The sequence below is a fragment of the Gekko japonicus genome, unplaced genomic scaffold (genome assembly GCF_001447785.1).
Source record: "Gekko japonicus isolate JY-2015 unplaced genomic scaffold, Gekko_japonicus_V1.1 scaffold875, whole genome shotgun sequence".
NCBI lineage: Eukaryota > Metazoa > Chordata > Lepidosauria > Squamata > Gekkonidae > Gekko > Gekko japonicus.
The window spans coordinates 178,958-193,864 of NW_015169200.1; the positions used below are offsets into that span (position 1 = coordinate 178,958).

The 14,907-nt window shown below is 50.7% G+C and overlaps 1 protein-coding gene across 1 annotated transcript; it reads right to left on the minus strand.

Annotated features, from left to right (window-relative positions):
• Positions 1-6,273: 6,273 nt before the first annotated feature.
• On the minus strand, positions 6,274-14,688 carry MIEN1 (migration and invasion enhancer 1). Its single transcript, XM_015416329.1, has 4 exons — positions 14,422-14,688; positions 12,730-12,827; positions 9,954-10,030; positions 6,274-7,922 (listed from the first exon to the last, which is right to left on the minus strand). The coding sequence occupies exons 1-4, from the start codon at positions 14,499-14,501 to the stop codon at positions 7,839-7,841; spliced, it is 339 nt and encodes a 112-aa protein (XP_015271815.1). The 5' UTR covers positions 14,502-14,688; the 3' UTR covers positions 6,274-7,838.
• Positions 14,689-14,907: the final 219 nt, after the last annotated feature.

Consider the following 14,907-nt stretch of genomic DNA (forward strand, 5'->3'; position numbering starts at 1 on the left):
GCTACCTTGTGGTTTGGCCACCTTTCCTGTACGGTTTGAGGAAATTGGAGCTGGCACTTCTGTATCCAAACAATTGTTACAAACAGAATACCTACCCACATGCAAAAACAAAACAAACCTTTTTCTTTTCTTGTGACAACAGCACCTCCTAAAGGAAGAAATGTATCTTGTTCTTGCATTGGAGAGTTTAGTTTGTAACCTAGGACTTGCTTGTCCTCAATGCACAGAAATTAGATCAATCTGATACCATACATATTGTTTAGAAATTATTTGGAAAATATTTGAACACCTTGTCCTAAAATATTTTATTCATCACTAGGAAAAAGGTCCGTTGTGGAAATAAATACAACGAGATCTAGAAAGAGGGTCTGGGCAGGTGCCCCATTCTTGGGAACTCAGCGTAAATTTGCTGTGGCCGTGCTCTGAAGCCCTGACTGCTACGTCAAATTGGCTGTCATACGGGGGCCAACTCAGCAGCATATAAGGATACAGAGTCCACCATTTTCTCCAGGGGAACTGATCTCTGCCATCTGGAAAGCAGTTGTAATTCTGAGTGCTCTCCAGCCCTCACCTGGAGATTGGACACATTTTACCTCAGAACAGCAAACTGTTTAGAATGTTAGAGGCAAAAGCCAATCAAGTTGCATATGCAAACGACCTCTGTGTTCCGAGGCAAAGGCCAATGAGGCTGCGTATGCAAATAACCTCTGGCACTTCTGTTGAGGTGAGACCGTGGTCTATAGATGCTGGGTGGCAAGATGGAAAGAGGACTCCCCAGGGACTCCACCCTCTCTGGGAGTATCGGCAGAATCTCCGCTGAAGCAAATGGGGAAGCACCAGGGGAGGAGGGTGTGTGTGCACTCTTTGGACCATATTTTGGTCAGTTCTTGGTGTTTTCTAAGCTTCGAGAACGGACTGGGGCAGCTAAGGTTGGTACGTGTGCCTTAACGGCAAAGCATTCCTACCACCTATTTCCCCCAAAAAGGCTCTTTGGAGTCTGCTCTTAGTGGAAAGCTGGTAACAGGTGTTCTATAGGTAGACAAAAGAAGAAATTGGATTTATACCTCGCCCTTCACTACCCAGAGGTGTCTCAGAGCGGCTTACAAACTCCTCTCCCTTCCCCTCCCCACCACAGACACCCTGTGAGGTGGGTGGGGCTGAGAGAGCTCTTGACAGAAACGGCTCTTTTTCTAGGACAGCTCTTATCAGAACCACGGCTTGCCCAAGGTCATCCAGCCAGTTGCGAGTGGAGGAGTGGGGAATCAAACCCAGCTCTCCCAGATTAGAGTCCGCGCACTTAACAACGACACCAAACTGGCTCTCAAAGTGATCTTGCCTGACCGACCTTTCATGGCACCCTTATCCTCTGTGCCTGTGCAATAGAAGCAGGGCCTTCCAAAATAACCAGCAACACATGACAGCGCTGTAGAAGAAGAAGAAGAGATTGGATTCATACCCCGCCCTTCACTACCCAAAGGAGTCTCAGAGCGGCCTACAAACTCCTTTCCCTTCCCCTCCCCACAACAGACACCCTGTGAGGTAAAAGAAGAAGAAGAGGAGATTGGATTTATACCCCGCCCTTCACTACCCATAGGGGTCTCAGAGCGGCTTACAAACTCCTTTCCCTTCCCCACCACAGACACCCTGTGAGGTGGGTGGAGCTGAGAGTGCTTTTGACAAAAAGGGCTCTTTTTCAAGAACAGCTGTGTCAGAACTATGGCTTGCCCAAGATCATCCAGCCAGGTGCAAGTGGAGGAGTGGGGAATCCAACCCGGTTTTCCCAGATTAGAGTCCGCGCACTTAACCACGACACCAAACTGGCACTACACCAAGCTTCCCTGTCGCCACAGAGGGACCGACGGGGACTTCCACGGGGAAGGTTTCCCTGCGCGAGTGCCCCCGGCAAGCACCACTTCACAACACTGGGAATTTTTCAATTAAAAAAAAATGTTGGTAATTGAATATCATTATAACTGTCTTGCATACCAAAGAGACTTTGAAAACCCCCCCTTCCATTTTTTTTTAAAGCCAGTCTCTAGTACAGGGGTCTGGTGCCCTCCCAACAACTTTCCTAGCGCCCACTAAGTGTTTTTAGGAATGGGTGGCCAGGAGGCGTCAGCTAACAGGACAGTATTGGTTTTATTCCAACACCTTGTTTCCAGTGTGTTTTTAAAATTTACTCTCCTCGTCCCCTGCACTTCAGCTTCCTCTGTGTGCCCAATAGGCTCTGCTTCCCAAGGTGGGGACCCTGATTTGGGAGAACCAGGTTTGATTCCCCCACATGCAGCAGCTGGTGTGACCTTGGGTCAGTCACAAGTTCTCTCAAAGCCGTTCTCAGTCAGAGCTGTCTCAGCCCTGCCTACTTCACAGCCAATGCTCCCTCAAAGCGGTGGGAGTCTGGTGAGCAGAAATCCCACTTTGTGAGCTGCTAGCATTAAAGTTGTAAGCAAGCGATTCAGCCACTGCATAAATTAGTTGGCTCTGGAGCCGTCCTCCCCGAGTGAAGGCAAAAAGGTGTGAGCCGGGAGCTAAAAAACTGTGAGCTAGCTCATGCTAACTCAGCTTAGAGGGAACACTGCTCACAGGGTGTCTTCTTGTGGGGAGGGGAAAGGAAAGGAGATCGTTAAGCCGCTCTGAGACTCCTTCAAGTAGTGGGGGGGTATAAATCCAGTCTGTTCTTCCTTCTTTGTTGTTGGGCCCAGTGCCCACCACCCTGTGTCAGAATTTCAAAGGTACTGCTGCTCACGGGTTCAAAAAAGTTGGGTACCTCTGCCCGAGGACCCTCAGTTGCTGAGGTAAGCCTCTCCCCTTTGTCCCTGCAGTGAAAGAGGCTGGAGACCAGTGTTTCCTCTAAGCTGAGTGAGTGTGAGGTAGCTCATAGTTTTTTAGCCTCCGGCTCACACATTCTTGTCTCAGTTCAGGAAGGATGGCTCCAGAGCAAACTGATTGATGCAGCAGCCAAATCGCTCGCTCACAAATTTAATGCCAGGAGCTCACAAAGTAGAATTTTTTCTCACAAGACTCCACAGCTTAGAGGGAGCCTTGGTCCAGTGGCACCTTTAAGGCCAACAAAGTTTAATCCTGGGCAGTGTTCCCTCTAAGCTGAGTTAGTGTGAGCTAGCTCACAGTTTGTTAGCCTCCGGCTCACACCTTTTTGTCTTGGCTCAGGAAGGAGGGCTCCAGAGCAAACTAACTTATGCAGCAGCCAAATCGCTCGCTCACAACTTTAGTGCCAGCCGCTCACAAAGTCGATTTTTTGCTCACAAGACACAGCTTAGAGGGAGCATTGCTGGAGACACCTTTTCTTTTAAAGAGCTGGGAACTGAGAGGACACAGCAGCCGTCCAAACTTCGTCACAAAGCAGGTTTGAGAAAAAGTGGGGGGAAACTTCAAAGGGCAACCAGCCCCCCTTTGGGTGTAGTGCCCCTGCAGAAGGGGGGCCACGTAGGGAGAGGAGCCCCCCCTCCCTTGAGTCTTAGCCCAATGGGATCCCTCCCAGAAGCCATTTCACTACTTTTTGCACACTGGGTAATCCATGAGCCATTAAAATAGGTCTGTGGATGAGGTGAGCTGGCTGCAGGCACAAAATCTTTTTGCTGAAAGAAAAGGACCGAGGCTGGACTTGGATGCATCCTGGATGGGGGACTCTCTTCTGGGTAGCAGTGTGCGTGGACAAGATCTCGGGGTACAGGTGGGACTGGAAGCTCAATATGAGCGGTTCCTGTGATGCAGCTGCAAAAAAAAAAGGCTAATGCGATCTTGGGGTGTCTCAATAGAGGCATAAATCCGTACTTCAACACTGGACACCTGCGCCCTTGAGGAAAACGAACCACCATCGAATCCACCGCCAAATCCAAGAAAGACCCTGCTGTTAGGTGCCTAGTTAGGAAAAATACCCTCCCCTCACCATTGTATTCCTAGCGTCGATAAAATTGTGTCTGTAAACCGCTCTGAGGCTCGCAAATGTAATGTCATGTAATAACACCCAGGGGTCATTTCGTAGAAAAAGAGGTGCAGGAGCTCATTAGCATAACTCATTTGCATCCACACCCCCTGACATCACCGGAAGTGTGTCAGAAGGCAACACCCACTGCTCAGGCTCCACTGGACTGGTTTGGATTGCTAGCTATTGGGGGGGTGGGGAGAATGTGCAGATCTGTCCTCGCAGAGGAGGGAGAGCTTCTACCTGAATAAAACTTGGGTCTTAAAAGATGCCACTGGACTGTTTTGGAAGGGGGGGGAGTTCTGCAGCTTACCTGGCTGCTTCTTGCTCTGACTGAGGGCTGCTGGGAGCAGGGGGTGGGGCTTGTTGCATGTGCCCACCCCCTGGGCTCTTTACTGCAGGAGCTCCGCTCCTGTGCGCTCCTGCAGGAAATGACTCCTGTTAACACCCAAAGCACAAGAGGTCCTCATCCACTATACATGGCATTGGTCAAGCTGCACCTGGAGTACTGTGTGCAGTTAAGGAGGCCCAAAAGGGTGTGGACAGAATGGAGCGGGTGCAAAGGAGAGGATTAAGGACGATCGGGGGGCCTGGAGACCAAGAGGCCCTGTGAAGAAAGGCTGAGGGACTGGAGAATGTTCAGTCTGGAGAAGAGGAGGTTGAGGGGGGGGGGACACGGTTGCTCTCTTGAAGGACCTGAAAGGCTGTCACTTAGAGGAGGGCAGGGCGTGGTTCCTGTTGGCAGCAGGGGACAGGAGGATTCGCAAGAATGGGTTGAAATTACAGGTGGGAAAGTACTGGCTGGATATTAAGAAACTTTTTTACAGAAAGAGTAGTTCAGCAGCGGAATGCGCTGCCTAGGGAGGTGGCGAGCTTCCTCCGCACTGGGAGTCTTCAAGCAGCGGCTGGAGGAACACTGGTCAGGGATGCTCTAAGCTGATCCTGCATGGAGCCAGGGGGTCAGACTAGATGGCCCATGTAGGGCCCCTTCCAACTCTGTGATTCTGTGACTTTGAGGACTCTCTTGCCTCGACTACATGACTGTGGTTTTGGGTGGAGACAAGACAAAAGTAAAAGGTCCCCTTGCTCGAAAGCCAGTCAGGTCCGACTCTAGGGTTGCGGTGCTCATCTCCGTTTCAAAGCCAAAGAGCCAGCGCTGTCCGAAGACGTTTCCGTGGTCATGTGGCCGGCACGACTAAACACCAAGGTGCACGGAACGCTGTTCCCTTCCCACCAAAGTGTTCCCTATTTATCTAATTGCAATTTCTTGCTTTCGAACTGCTAGGTTGGCAGGAGGAGACAAGACAAACTCGCTCTCAAATCCACGGCTGTTCTTTTGCCAAAATAATCTTGGATGCACCCGAGAACAAGCCCTGAGCCTTACGAACGTGGGCCGCACCCCACCCGGGAACTCTGGGGCACGGCGCGGTCCCCCTTCCTCCATCCTAACCGCTTCCACGGTGCTAACTGGAACGTTCCTTGTTCTGTTCTTTCCCCCCACACACACTATTTACCACAAGCATTTAACCTTTTATTTTTAATACAATATATATAATATATAATATATATATTAGCGAATAGATTCATCAACATTCTCAGCACACGAATTGGGCAACAAGCAGCAGTGTTGGCTCTTCCTCGACTCCCAGCCGCCTCCGTATGTGTGTGTGTGTGTGTGTGCGCGCGCGTGCGTAGGGCTCTTTTTGTAGCAGGAACTCCTTTGCATATTAGGCGACACACCCCTAATGTAGCCAATCCTCCAAGAGCTTACAGTAGCCCCTGTAAGAAGAGCTCTGTAAGCTCTCGGAGGATTGGCTACATTAGGGGTGTGTTGCCTAATATGCAAAGGAGTTCCTGCTACAAAAAGAGCCCTGTCAATGTGTATCTTCTCACAGTTGGCCGCACCGTTGACACTCAGCCTCAGCGCTCCCAAGGTGGCAGAGAAAGAGGTGAAAAACGGGGTGCTAGAGGCCTAGGAGCTTGGTAGCAGGAGGGGAGAGGCAAAGGTGGAATCAGACCTGCCAGGCACAAACTGGTGGTGCTAAGAGAGACGCGGCCTCCGCCTCTCCTTCCTCGGTCACAGAAAAAGCACCCTAATGCTGAGATTCTCTCTCCCTCACACACACACACACCCCTGCTCCATCTTACCACTTGTTGCTTGAACAGTTACAGAGACTCGTATCACAGCTTTGGCATCATGGCGATGCGACCCACGAAAAGACGAGTGTGGGGGGATGGGGAGGGGGGTAAAGCTAGGCACTGAATTCCCATCTGAAGGAAGTGTTGGGCGGGGACAGAATGGGAGGGCGGTCCAGCCAAAACCAACGGAATTTTTTTTTTTGTAAATGCTTAAAAATGGGTCTACAACTCTTGGCGAGCGACAGGCAAGAGTCGGGCAGACGTTTAAACGTTCGGGAAAGCGTCGGCGCTCCGGTTGAAAAGAGGAATGTAAATGAGTGGTAAGTTCCAAAGTTCTGTCTCTCAGTCTCAGGCTTCAGACTTGAGAGTCTGAAGCCTGAGACTGAGAGACAGAACTTTGGAACTTACCACTCGTTCACATTCCTCTTTTCAACCGGCCTAGGGGGCTCCTGAGTGGTTCCAAGCACCTGGCTGGCAAACAGCGAGTTGGGCAGGTGTGGTTTTTAAAAAAGAGCTCAGCCTATTCCTCTCTTTTGTCCCATTTCCCCCCCCCCCCCCGAATAAGGTTTGGGAAGGATCCCTCCTAAGTCCTGCCTGTTGCTGGGGCCATGTCCGGGCCCTCCCCCAAAGCACCTGACCTTTCCTGCGCAACAGAGGGCTTTGCTACATTCTCATTTTCCTTGCTTGTAAGTGCCTGTTTCTTTAGGGGGTGGGGGGGTCTGTTCTGCACACATTTTGCTCCCTCTAGTGGTCGATTCAATACTACATCCAAATTATGCCCACTGTACCTCCCTGCAGATTTAAACTGCAGGTTTTTATGTCAGACATCAACTGGTGCAGCAATACTGAATACACCACTAGGAGCAAAACACGTGGCGGAACTCCCCCCCCCCCGAAACAGAACGTGCAAGCGAGGGAAAATAATGCAGAAAAGCCCAAAAAGGGACTTCCTGTCGAAAATTCATAGGGCTCCGGTAAGCTCCAACCTTCCTGTTCGGAAACATTCAGCCGGGTCATGCTCGACACTGAAAGGTGGATGTTAAACCTTAAATTACACAAGACCTTCTTTAAAGCTGTGTTGGGGGGGGTCCAGTATAGCTGCTACTGCTGCATTGCTCACGGCGAGAGGGTTTTTTTTGCCAGGAAGCAATGATTTAAAACTCTGCTCCCGTCCCATTCTCCACTACACAGGAGGGGCGTGCTGTCCTTCCGAACCTCCTTTATAGCACAAATCCTGCTCAGAGTGGTATTTTCAAGACCCTTTAGCAAAAGTCCCTCCAGTGCTTCAGGCCTTATAAAGAGCTTGCTCTGGTCAGAAGGGGAGGAAAAAGGAGCCTGCATCCCAGAACAAAGCCCCAACATCGCACACGAGAAAGAGGACCAGGTTCTAAAAGGGGGGGGGGGAGAAGAGCTCTATGCTGAGATGGCAGATCGCAAATGCGGCTGTTAAGTGAAGACGTGAGTCCATCCTCGTCTAAAAATGAGGGCTGAGGAGAACTTCCCTGAAGGAGAAAGGCTTGCCCAGCCTATTTTGACAGGCCCCGAGGTCCCCACCCCACAATCCCTTCCTGTGGCTCTTGCCTATAAGGATCCCTGGCCTGAAACAACCAAAAATACCTTGACGCTGCTCCTGCAGCCCCACTTAGTCAGGTCCTTACACCTGGAGGCAGAGGTCAGGAGAGCTAGAAGTCAGCTGGGGTGAGGGGCAGGAGAAAAGGAGGGGGGCATCAAAAGACAGGAAGTGGGGAGGGCGGGGCTAAAGGATGACGCACGGCGGACGGCTCTTGGTGATCTTCTCGAGCGGCTCCCCATTTCTGGCCCTCCGGATGGCTTCGATGAGCTGAAGGGGTAGGAGAGAAAAGCAAGAGACGTCAGCCCTTCCAGGAGGGGTCGGGGGGGCTCATCTGGACTACCGAACGAGACTGTCCAGGTGTCCTCCTAAAGCACCCTGAGAGGTCGGTCATCTCAAACAGGAAACCACAGATGGGGAAACCTGGTAACCAGGGCTATTTTGGGGCAGGAACGCACAGGAACGGAGTTACGGCTGGCTCCCAAGTTAGCCATGCCCAGGAGGAACTCATTAGCATAACAGGCCACACCCAGCAGTAGAAACTCATTAGGATTGGCTACATCAAGGGTGTGTGGCCTAACATGCAAAGGAGTTCCTGCAACAAAAAAAGGCCCTGGGTTTTGACAACAAAGTAAACAGAATAAGAAGCAAAAGGTGGGTGTGGCTGGATGACCACACTTCTGGTAACATGGGAATGCAGCCTAATATGCTAATGAGTAGCAGTCAGGGGTGTGGCCTAATATGCTAATGAGTTTCTGCTGCTGGGTATGGCCTATTATGCAAATGAGTTCCGGCTGGGCTTTTTCTACAAAAAAAAAAGTCCTGCTGGTAACCACTGCTCCCTCTAAGCTGCGGAGTCTTGTAGGCAAATATCCTACTTTGTGAGCTACTGTGAGCCAGTTTAGTGTAGTGGTTAAGTGCACAGACTCTAATCTGGGAGAACCGGGTTTGATTCTCCACTCCTCCACTTGCACCTGCTGGATGACCTTGGGCAAGCCGTAGTTCTGATAACAGCTGTCCTTGAAAAAGAGCACTTTCTGTCAGAGCTCTCTCAGCCCCACCTACCTCACAGGGTGTCTGTTGTGGGGAGGGGAATGGAAAGGAGTTTGTAAGCCCCTCTCCCTTGGGTAGTGAATGGCAGGGTGTAAATCCAAACTCTTCTCTTTTCTTCTACTGGCATTAATGTCGTGAGCGAGCAATTTGGCTGCTGCATAAATTCGTCTGCCCTGGAGCCCTCCTTTCTGAGCGGAGACAAAAATGTGTGAGCCGGAGGCTAAAAAACTGCGAGCTGGCTCACACTGACTTCCTTTTATCCGTTCTAACCCGACCGCTCAGCAATTTCATGGAGTGCCCAGGAGTTCTTGTATTGTGAGAAAGGGAGAAAAGTACCTCTTTCTCTACCTGCTCTACCTAACGTCTGCTTAACTTCTGAGATCTGACCAGATGGGGCTCGCCTGGGATACCCAGGTCAGGGCAAGATTAAAAACAACCCAGTCTTGCGGCCCCTGAAAAATGAAGACATTCATCACCGCAGAAGTTTTGGTGGAGGCAGATTTCACTCCACCAGATGCAGGAAGCACGTCGATTCAGCTGGGCTCTGCCTCCATCGATACGTTCATCTTTTTTGGGGAGGGAGGGGGCACAAGATTGCCAGAGATTACGACGGCTACCCTGCTGGAATCTATATTGAGTTTGTCATAATTTTTGTTTCAGTTTAATCATCACCCTTTTAATCAACCAACTACACTAAAAAAAAAACCAAACAGCTGAGATCACTGCTCCCTCTAAGCTGGGTGAGTGTGAGCTAGCTCACAGTTTTTTTGCCTCCGGCTCACACATTTTTGTCTTCACTCTGGGAGGCATGGCTCCAGAGCAAACTAATTTATGCAGCAGCTAAATCGCTCACTCACAGCTTTAATGCCAGAAGCTCACAGGGTAGAATTTTTGCTCACAAGACTCCACAGCTTAGAGGGAGCATTGCTTGAGACCCTATTTATAACGCTCTGACTTTGGCGAGGGTCTGTAACCGTCTTGTGATGAAGTGCCCTACAACTCTGCGGGATGATGCTTAAAAGCACCTCGCAGGATGACAGATGGAGAAGATGCCGGCTGCGAAGTCCCTTCGCTCCAACCAGCGTGGGGAGGGAGCTCTGTGGGTGATGAAATACCTCTGCGGAAAGGGCGGCTGCCAGCTGTTAGGAAACGGGGAGCTATCGCCTAGAGAGCGATTCCACGGACTAATTCCGACCTCTCCTGCAAAGCAAACGACAGGAAAGACGTCCGGGGATGGGGTCCACTCACATCTTTCTCGTAGGGGAATCCTCCGTTCTCGAGCTTGGAGAAGACCAGCTGGCCATTTATTTCAATCTCAAAGGCGCCTGTAAGCAGGGAAAAAGAAAAAGGAGAAAAACACCAGAAATGTACGCGGAGAACCTACGGAAGGGACCGTGACTCTGTAAACTCAAGCTCTCTCTCCCCTCCCCACTGTCAATGCCGAAGCAAAGCTCTTTCTTTCAGTCATTTCCACCCCTCCTTTCTCCCGAGTGGGGACTCACGAGTAGCTCACAGCGCTCTCCTCTCCTCCATTTGATCCTCACCACAACCCTGTGAGGCAGGTTAGGCCGACAGAGCGTGACTGGCCCAAGGTCACCCAGCGAGCTTTCAGGGCACGGGTGGGGATTCAAACCCGGATCTCCCAGAGTCTAGTCCTGCACTCGTAACCACTACGAGAGCCAGTTTGGTGCAGTGGTTAAGTGTGCGGACTCTAATCTGGGAGAACCAGGTTTGATTCCCCACTCCTCCACTTGCACCTGCTGGTGTGACCTTGGGTCAGTCACAAGCTCTGGCACAGCTGTCCTTGAAAAAGAGCAGTTTCTGCCAGAGCTCTCTCAGCCCCACCCACCTCACAGGGTGTCTGTTGCGGGGAGGGGAAGGGAAAGGAGTTTGTAAGCCGCTCTGAGACTCCAAGTGAAGGGCGGGGTATAAATCCAATCTCCTCTTCTTCTTCTCAAGAGCAGTCCTCGAAAGAGTTCTCTCAGCCCCACCCACCTCACAGGGTGTCTGTTATGGGGAGGGGAAGGGAAAGGAGTTTGTAAGCCGCTCTGAGACTCCAAGTGAAGGGCGGGGTATAAATCCAATCTCCTCTTCTTCTACACTGCACCGGCTTACTAAACTATCCATTCATCTGTGCCCAAAGATCAGCCGGTCCTATCAATGCCACAAGGGTGCCTCAAGCAAGAGACTGAGCGCATGGGGACGCAGCTCCCTGCTGCTGGTGACGGTGCTTTTGCCTCCAGTGCAAGGAGCCCGCCTTCGAATTGGGTCTGTCAGGTGGGGAGGGTTGCCAGCTCCAGGTTGGGAACGTCCTGGAGATTTGGGGGTGGAGCCTGGGGAGGACAGTGGGGTACAATGCCATAGCGTCCACCCTCCAAGAGCCCGTTTGGTGTAGTAGTTTGGAGCGCAGACTCTAATCTGGGAGAACCGGGTTCGATTCCCCACTCCTCCACTTGCACCTGGCTGGATGACCTTGAGCAAGCCATAGTTCTGATAAGAGCTGTCCTTGAAAAAGAGCAGTTTCTGTCAAGAGCTCTCTCAGCCCCACCTACCTCACGGGGTGTCTGTTGTGGGGAGGGGAAGGGAAAGGAGTTTGTAAGCCGCTCTGAGACACCTTTGGGTAGTGAAGGGTGGGGGTAAAAATCCAAACTCCTCCTCCTCCTCCTCTGCTGCCGCATCCATTTGCTCCGGGGGAACTGATCTCTCTTATATAGAGATGAGCTGTAATTCCAGGGGATCCCGGGTCTGACCTGGGGGCTGGCGTCCCCACTCTGAAGTCAAGGGCTCTTGCTCTGGGGGAGGTTCCTTGCACCAGGAAGAGCCCCCTCTGCTAGCAGAATGGATCCAAGCTGCCAAGCTTGCCTGGAGCACACCAGGCCACCTGCTTCCCCCTCTGGGTGCTGCCCCACTTCCTGGCTTCTAACCCAAACGCCAGCCTCCACCTCACCCCCCTCAGCCCTGGCTGTCGAGAGGAGTTCTGGGAAACCCCAGGGTCCCTTATCGGGGGTTCCTCCACAAGAAGAGCAGACAGGACAGACCGGCTTTCTCAAGCGACAGGTTTTCTCGTGGCTCATCTCCCCTGCAACTGGCAGCCACAGGAACACAGCAGGCCCGCGCGAGGGGGCCTTCTCAGTCCACGCATGTCAACAATGAAGCTCAACTTGCCAAACGGAACACCCCTCAGATGCCCAGCACTGCTAACTTGGCCTGAACATTTTTATGCCATCAGCATGCTCCTGATGCTTTCCAGCTTGCAAATTGCGCGACGATTCGGTGTTCCCGTGTCACTGCCGCAGCCACGCAGTGTGAGTCGGGCAGAGGGCATTCCGCCAAGAACGAGATCTTACTAGGAACTGCTCGTCTCCGCATGGAAACGTCTTGGGTTGAGATGTAAAATTTCTGGAAATTTTGAAGCTCGGAAAAAAACCCAGGTTTTTTTCAGGGGGAAACGGAAATTTTCGGAAAAATTGAAAAAAATGCTACATTAGCACTTCTTTTTTCGTTTTCAGATTGAAAGTCATTCTGTTACTTTAGGAACATAAAATATGACTATGGGCATTTTTACTTGGCATGAAATTATCACAACTAGCTATTAAAAATATAGTGTATCCAAACAATTATTCCAAACAGAATACCCAGCAACACGCAAAAACAAAACTGAAACCTTTGTCTTTTCTTGTGACAATAGCACCTCCTAAAGGAAGAAATGCATCTTGTTCTTGCATTGGAGAGTACAGTTTGTAATCTAGGACTTGCTTGTCCTCAGTGCACAGAAATTAGATCAATCTGATACCATACATATTTTTAGAAATGATTTGGAAAATATTTGAACACCTTGTCTTAAAATATTTTATTCATCATGTTAAAATAAAAAGTTCCATAATCAATTTTTTTTCTTTTCTTTTTTCAATTTTTCGGAAAAAAACAAAAAAGGCTTCAGGGGAAAAATGGGGAAATATGTTTTTTTTCCGAATTTTCCCGGTTTGTTTCTGGGCCTCCACATCTCTAACCTTGGGGGCCATACCTGTTCCTCCAAGTCGGGACTCGATCTCCACATCTGGATACTCCTCCTTGACTGCACTCGCCAGCTCCAGGTACGCGGACTCAAAGCCGCAGGGCTTGCTGGGAAGGGAAACGCAGGTAGTGTGAGAGAGGGAAGCAGCCAGCTCAAGGATGGAGCTGCTTACGTCAGATGAATAAGGAAACCATGTGGGACAGCGGCAGGTATCCACTGCATGCTGTTGGCACGTAACTGACATTTTATGCCTTCCTTTCAGATGAAATTGTGTAGTGGAGACAGACCCAATGTCAGTCATCAGTGCTCTCAGAGCTCTCTCAGCCCCACCTACCTCCCATTTATATCCCGTCTTCCTCTTCAATGGGGACCCAAAGAGGCTTCCAGTGTTCTGTTCCATTTTATAGTGACGACAACCCTGTGAGGTAGGTAAGGCTGAGTGTGAGTGACCAGCCCAAGGTCACCCGCAAGTCTGCATGGTAGAGTGGAGATCCAAGCACACAACTCCCAGATTCTGCTCTGACGCTCTCCTCACTCTACCCCACCGGCTCTCACGTGTTTATGTTGTTTTAACAGATTTTTATTGGTTTGTACACTGCATTGGGGGGAAATGCTGCCTTGTATGCTGCCTCTGGGGAAAATATTGGGGGGAGAGCCAGTTTGGTGTAGTGTATAAATGTGTGGACTCTAATCTGGGAGACCCAGGTTTGATTCCCCACTCCTCCACTTGCAGCTGCTGGATGACCTTGGGCAAACCATCGTTCTGTCAGAGCTGTTCTTGAAAGAGCAGCTCTCAAAAGAGCTCTCTCAGCCCCGCCTACCTCACAGGCAGTGTTCCCTCTAAGCTGAGTTAGTGTGAGCTAGCTCACAGTTTTTTAGTCTCCAGCTCACACATTTTTGCCTTCGCTCAGCAAGGGATGGCTCCAGAGCAAACTGATTTATCCAGTAGCCAAATCGCTTGCTCACAACTTTAATGCTAGAAGCTCACAAAGTAGAATTTTTGCTCACAAGACTCCACTGAGGGAACATTGCTCACAGGGTGTCTGTTGTGGGGAGGGGAAGGGAACAGGAGTTTTAAGCCACTCTGAGACTCCAAGTGAAGGGCGGGGTATAAATCCAATCTCTTCTTCTTTAAAATCAGCACACCATGCTCCCATTTGGTAAACTCCTATGGGGTACACAGCGAGGTGGACCCAGCACAAATCGCTGGTGGCGTGTCATAACTAACGACAGGCCGCCAATGCACTACATTATTTTTACTGGATTATTAATCAACGACCATCGATAAACACAGTTTCCTGTTGAACATCAGTAAATTAAAGATTGGGCTTAGAGAGTTCTCCTCCCCTATTAGTAGTAAAAAAGGGCACTGTTAGCAATACGTCCCAGTAGCTTATTAATATTGTTTAATAAAACTCAATTCGTTTTTAATTATTTAATATTTATTTATTTATTTATTTAATATTTAACAAGATAATAAAAGTAACACAAAGTGCCTCCTGGGGTAGAACCTACGCCAACATAAGAAAGTCCGCCCCGTCGAATGGAGAAAGGGGCGGGACCTATCGCTCGAGGGGGCGGAGCCAGGCGAGAAGAGTAAACGGCGAGACTACGCGGTGGGCGTGGCCACAGGGGGCGGAGACTGCAAGGGGGTGGGCACGATTTTTTCCCTTTCCGTAACCACGCCCCTCCCTCGCTCACCAGTACTCGACAACGATCCGGACTCCTCTTCCGGCCTCGGGCGGGGTCTCCGCGGCGGGGTCCCCGGAGCCGTCGCTCATCGCGCCGCCTTCGCCTCAGTCCCTCCGCCAGCTGACGCTTTTTTCCCTCCGGCTTTCGCTAGGCCGAGAGCCGCATCCGGAGCGGAGACGGACTTCCGGTACTTTCTTCCTCACGTACCGAGCGAGGGGGGGAGAAGGAGTACTTCCGGTTCTTTTGCGCGCGCTGGCTTTTGTTTGTGGGCTTTCTGTCCAATCCGCGCCCTCGCCGTAGGGAGGCTTCGGCGCCGCCTAGCGAAGCTGGTCGAGAAGCGCCGCCTCGGGGGGGGGGGGGAGGGGGACCCCGCCCCCCCCCCCGCGGTTACCATAGAGACGCTTCCGGTGTGACCAGGAAAAAAGTGGGTTTTTTTGTCTTTATAATTTTATTTGAAATTGAGTACAAACAATTGAATATCAACAACTAAACCAC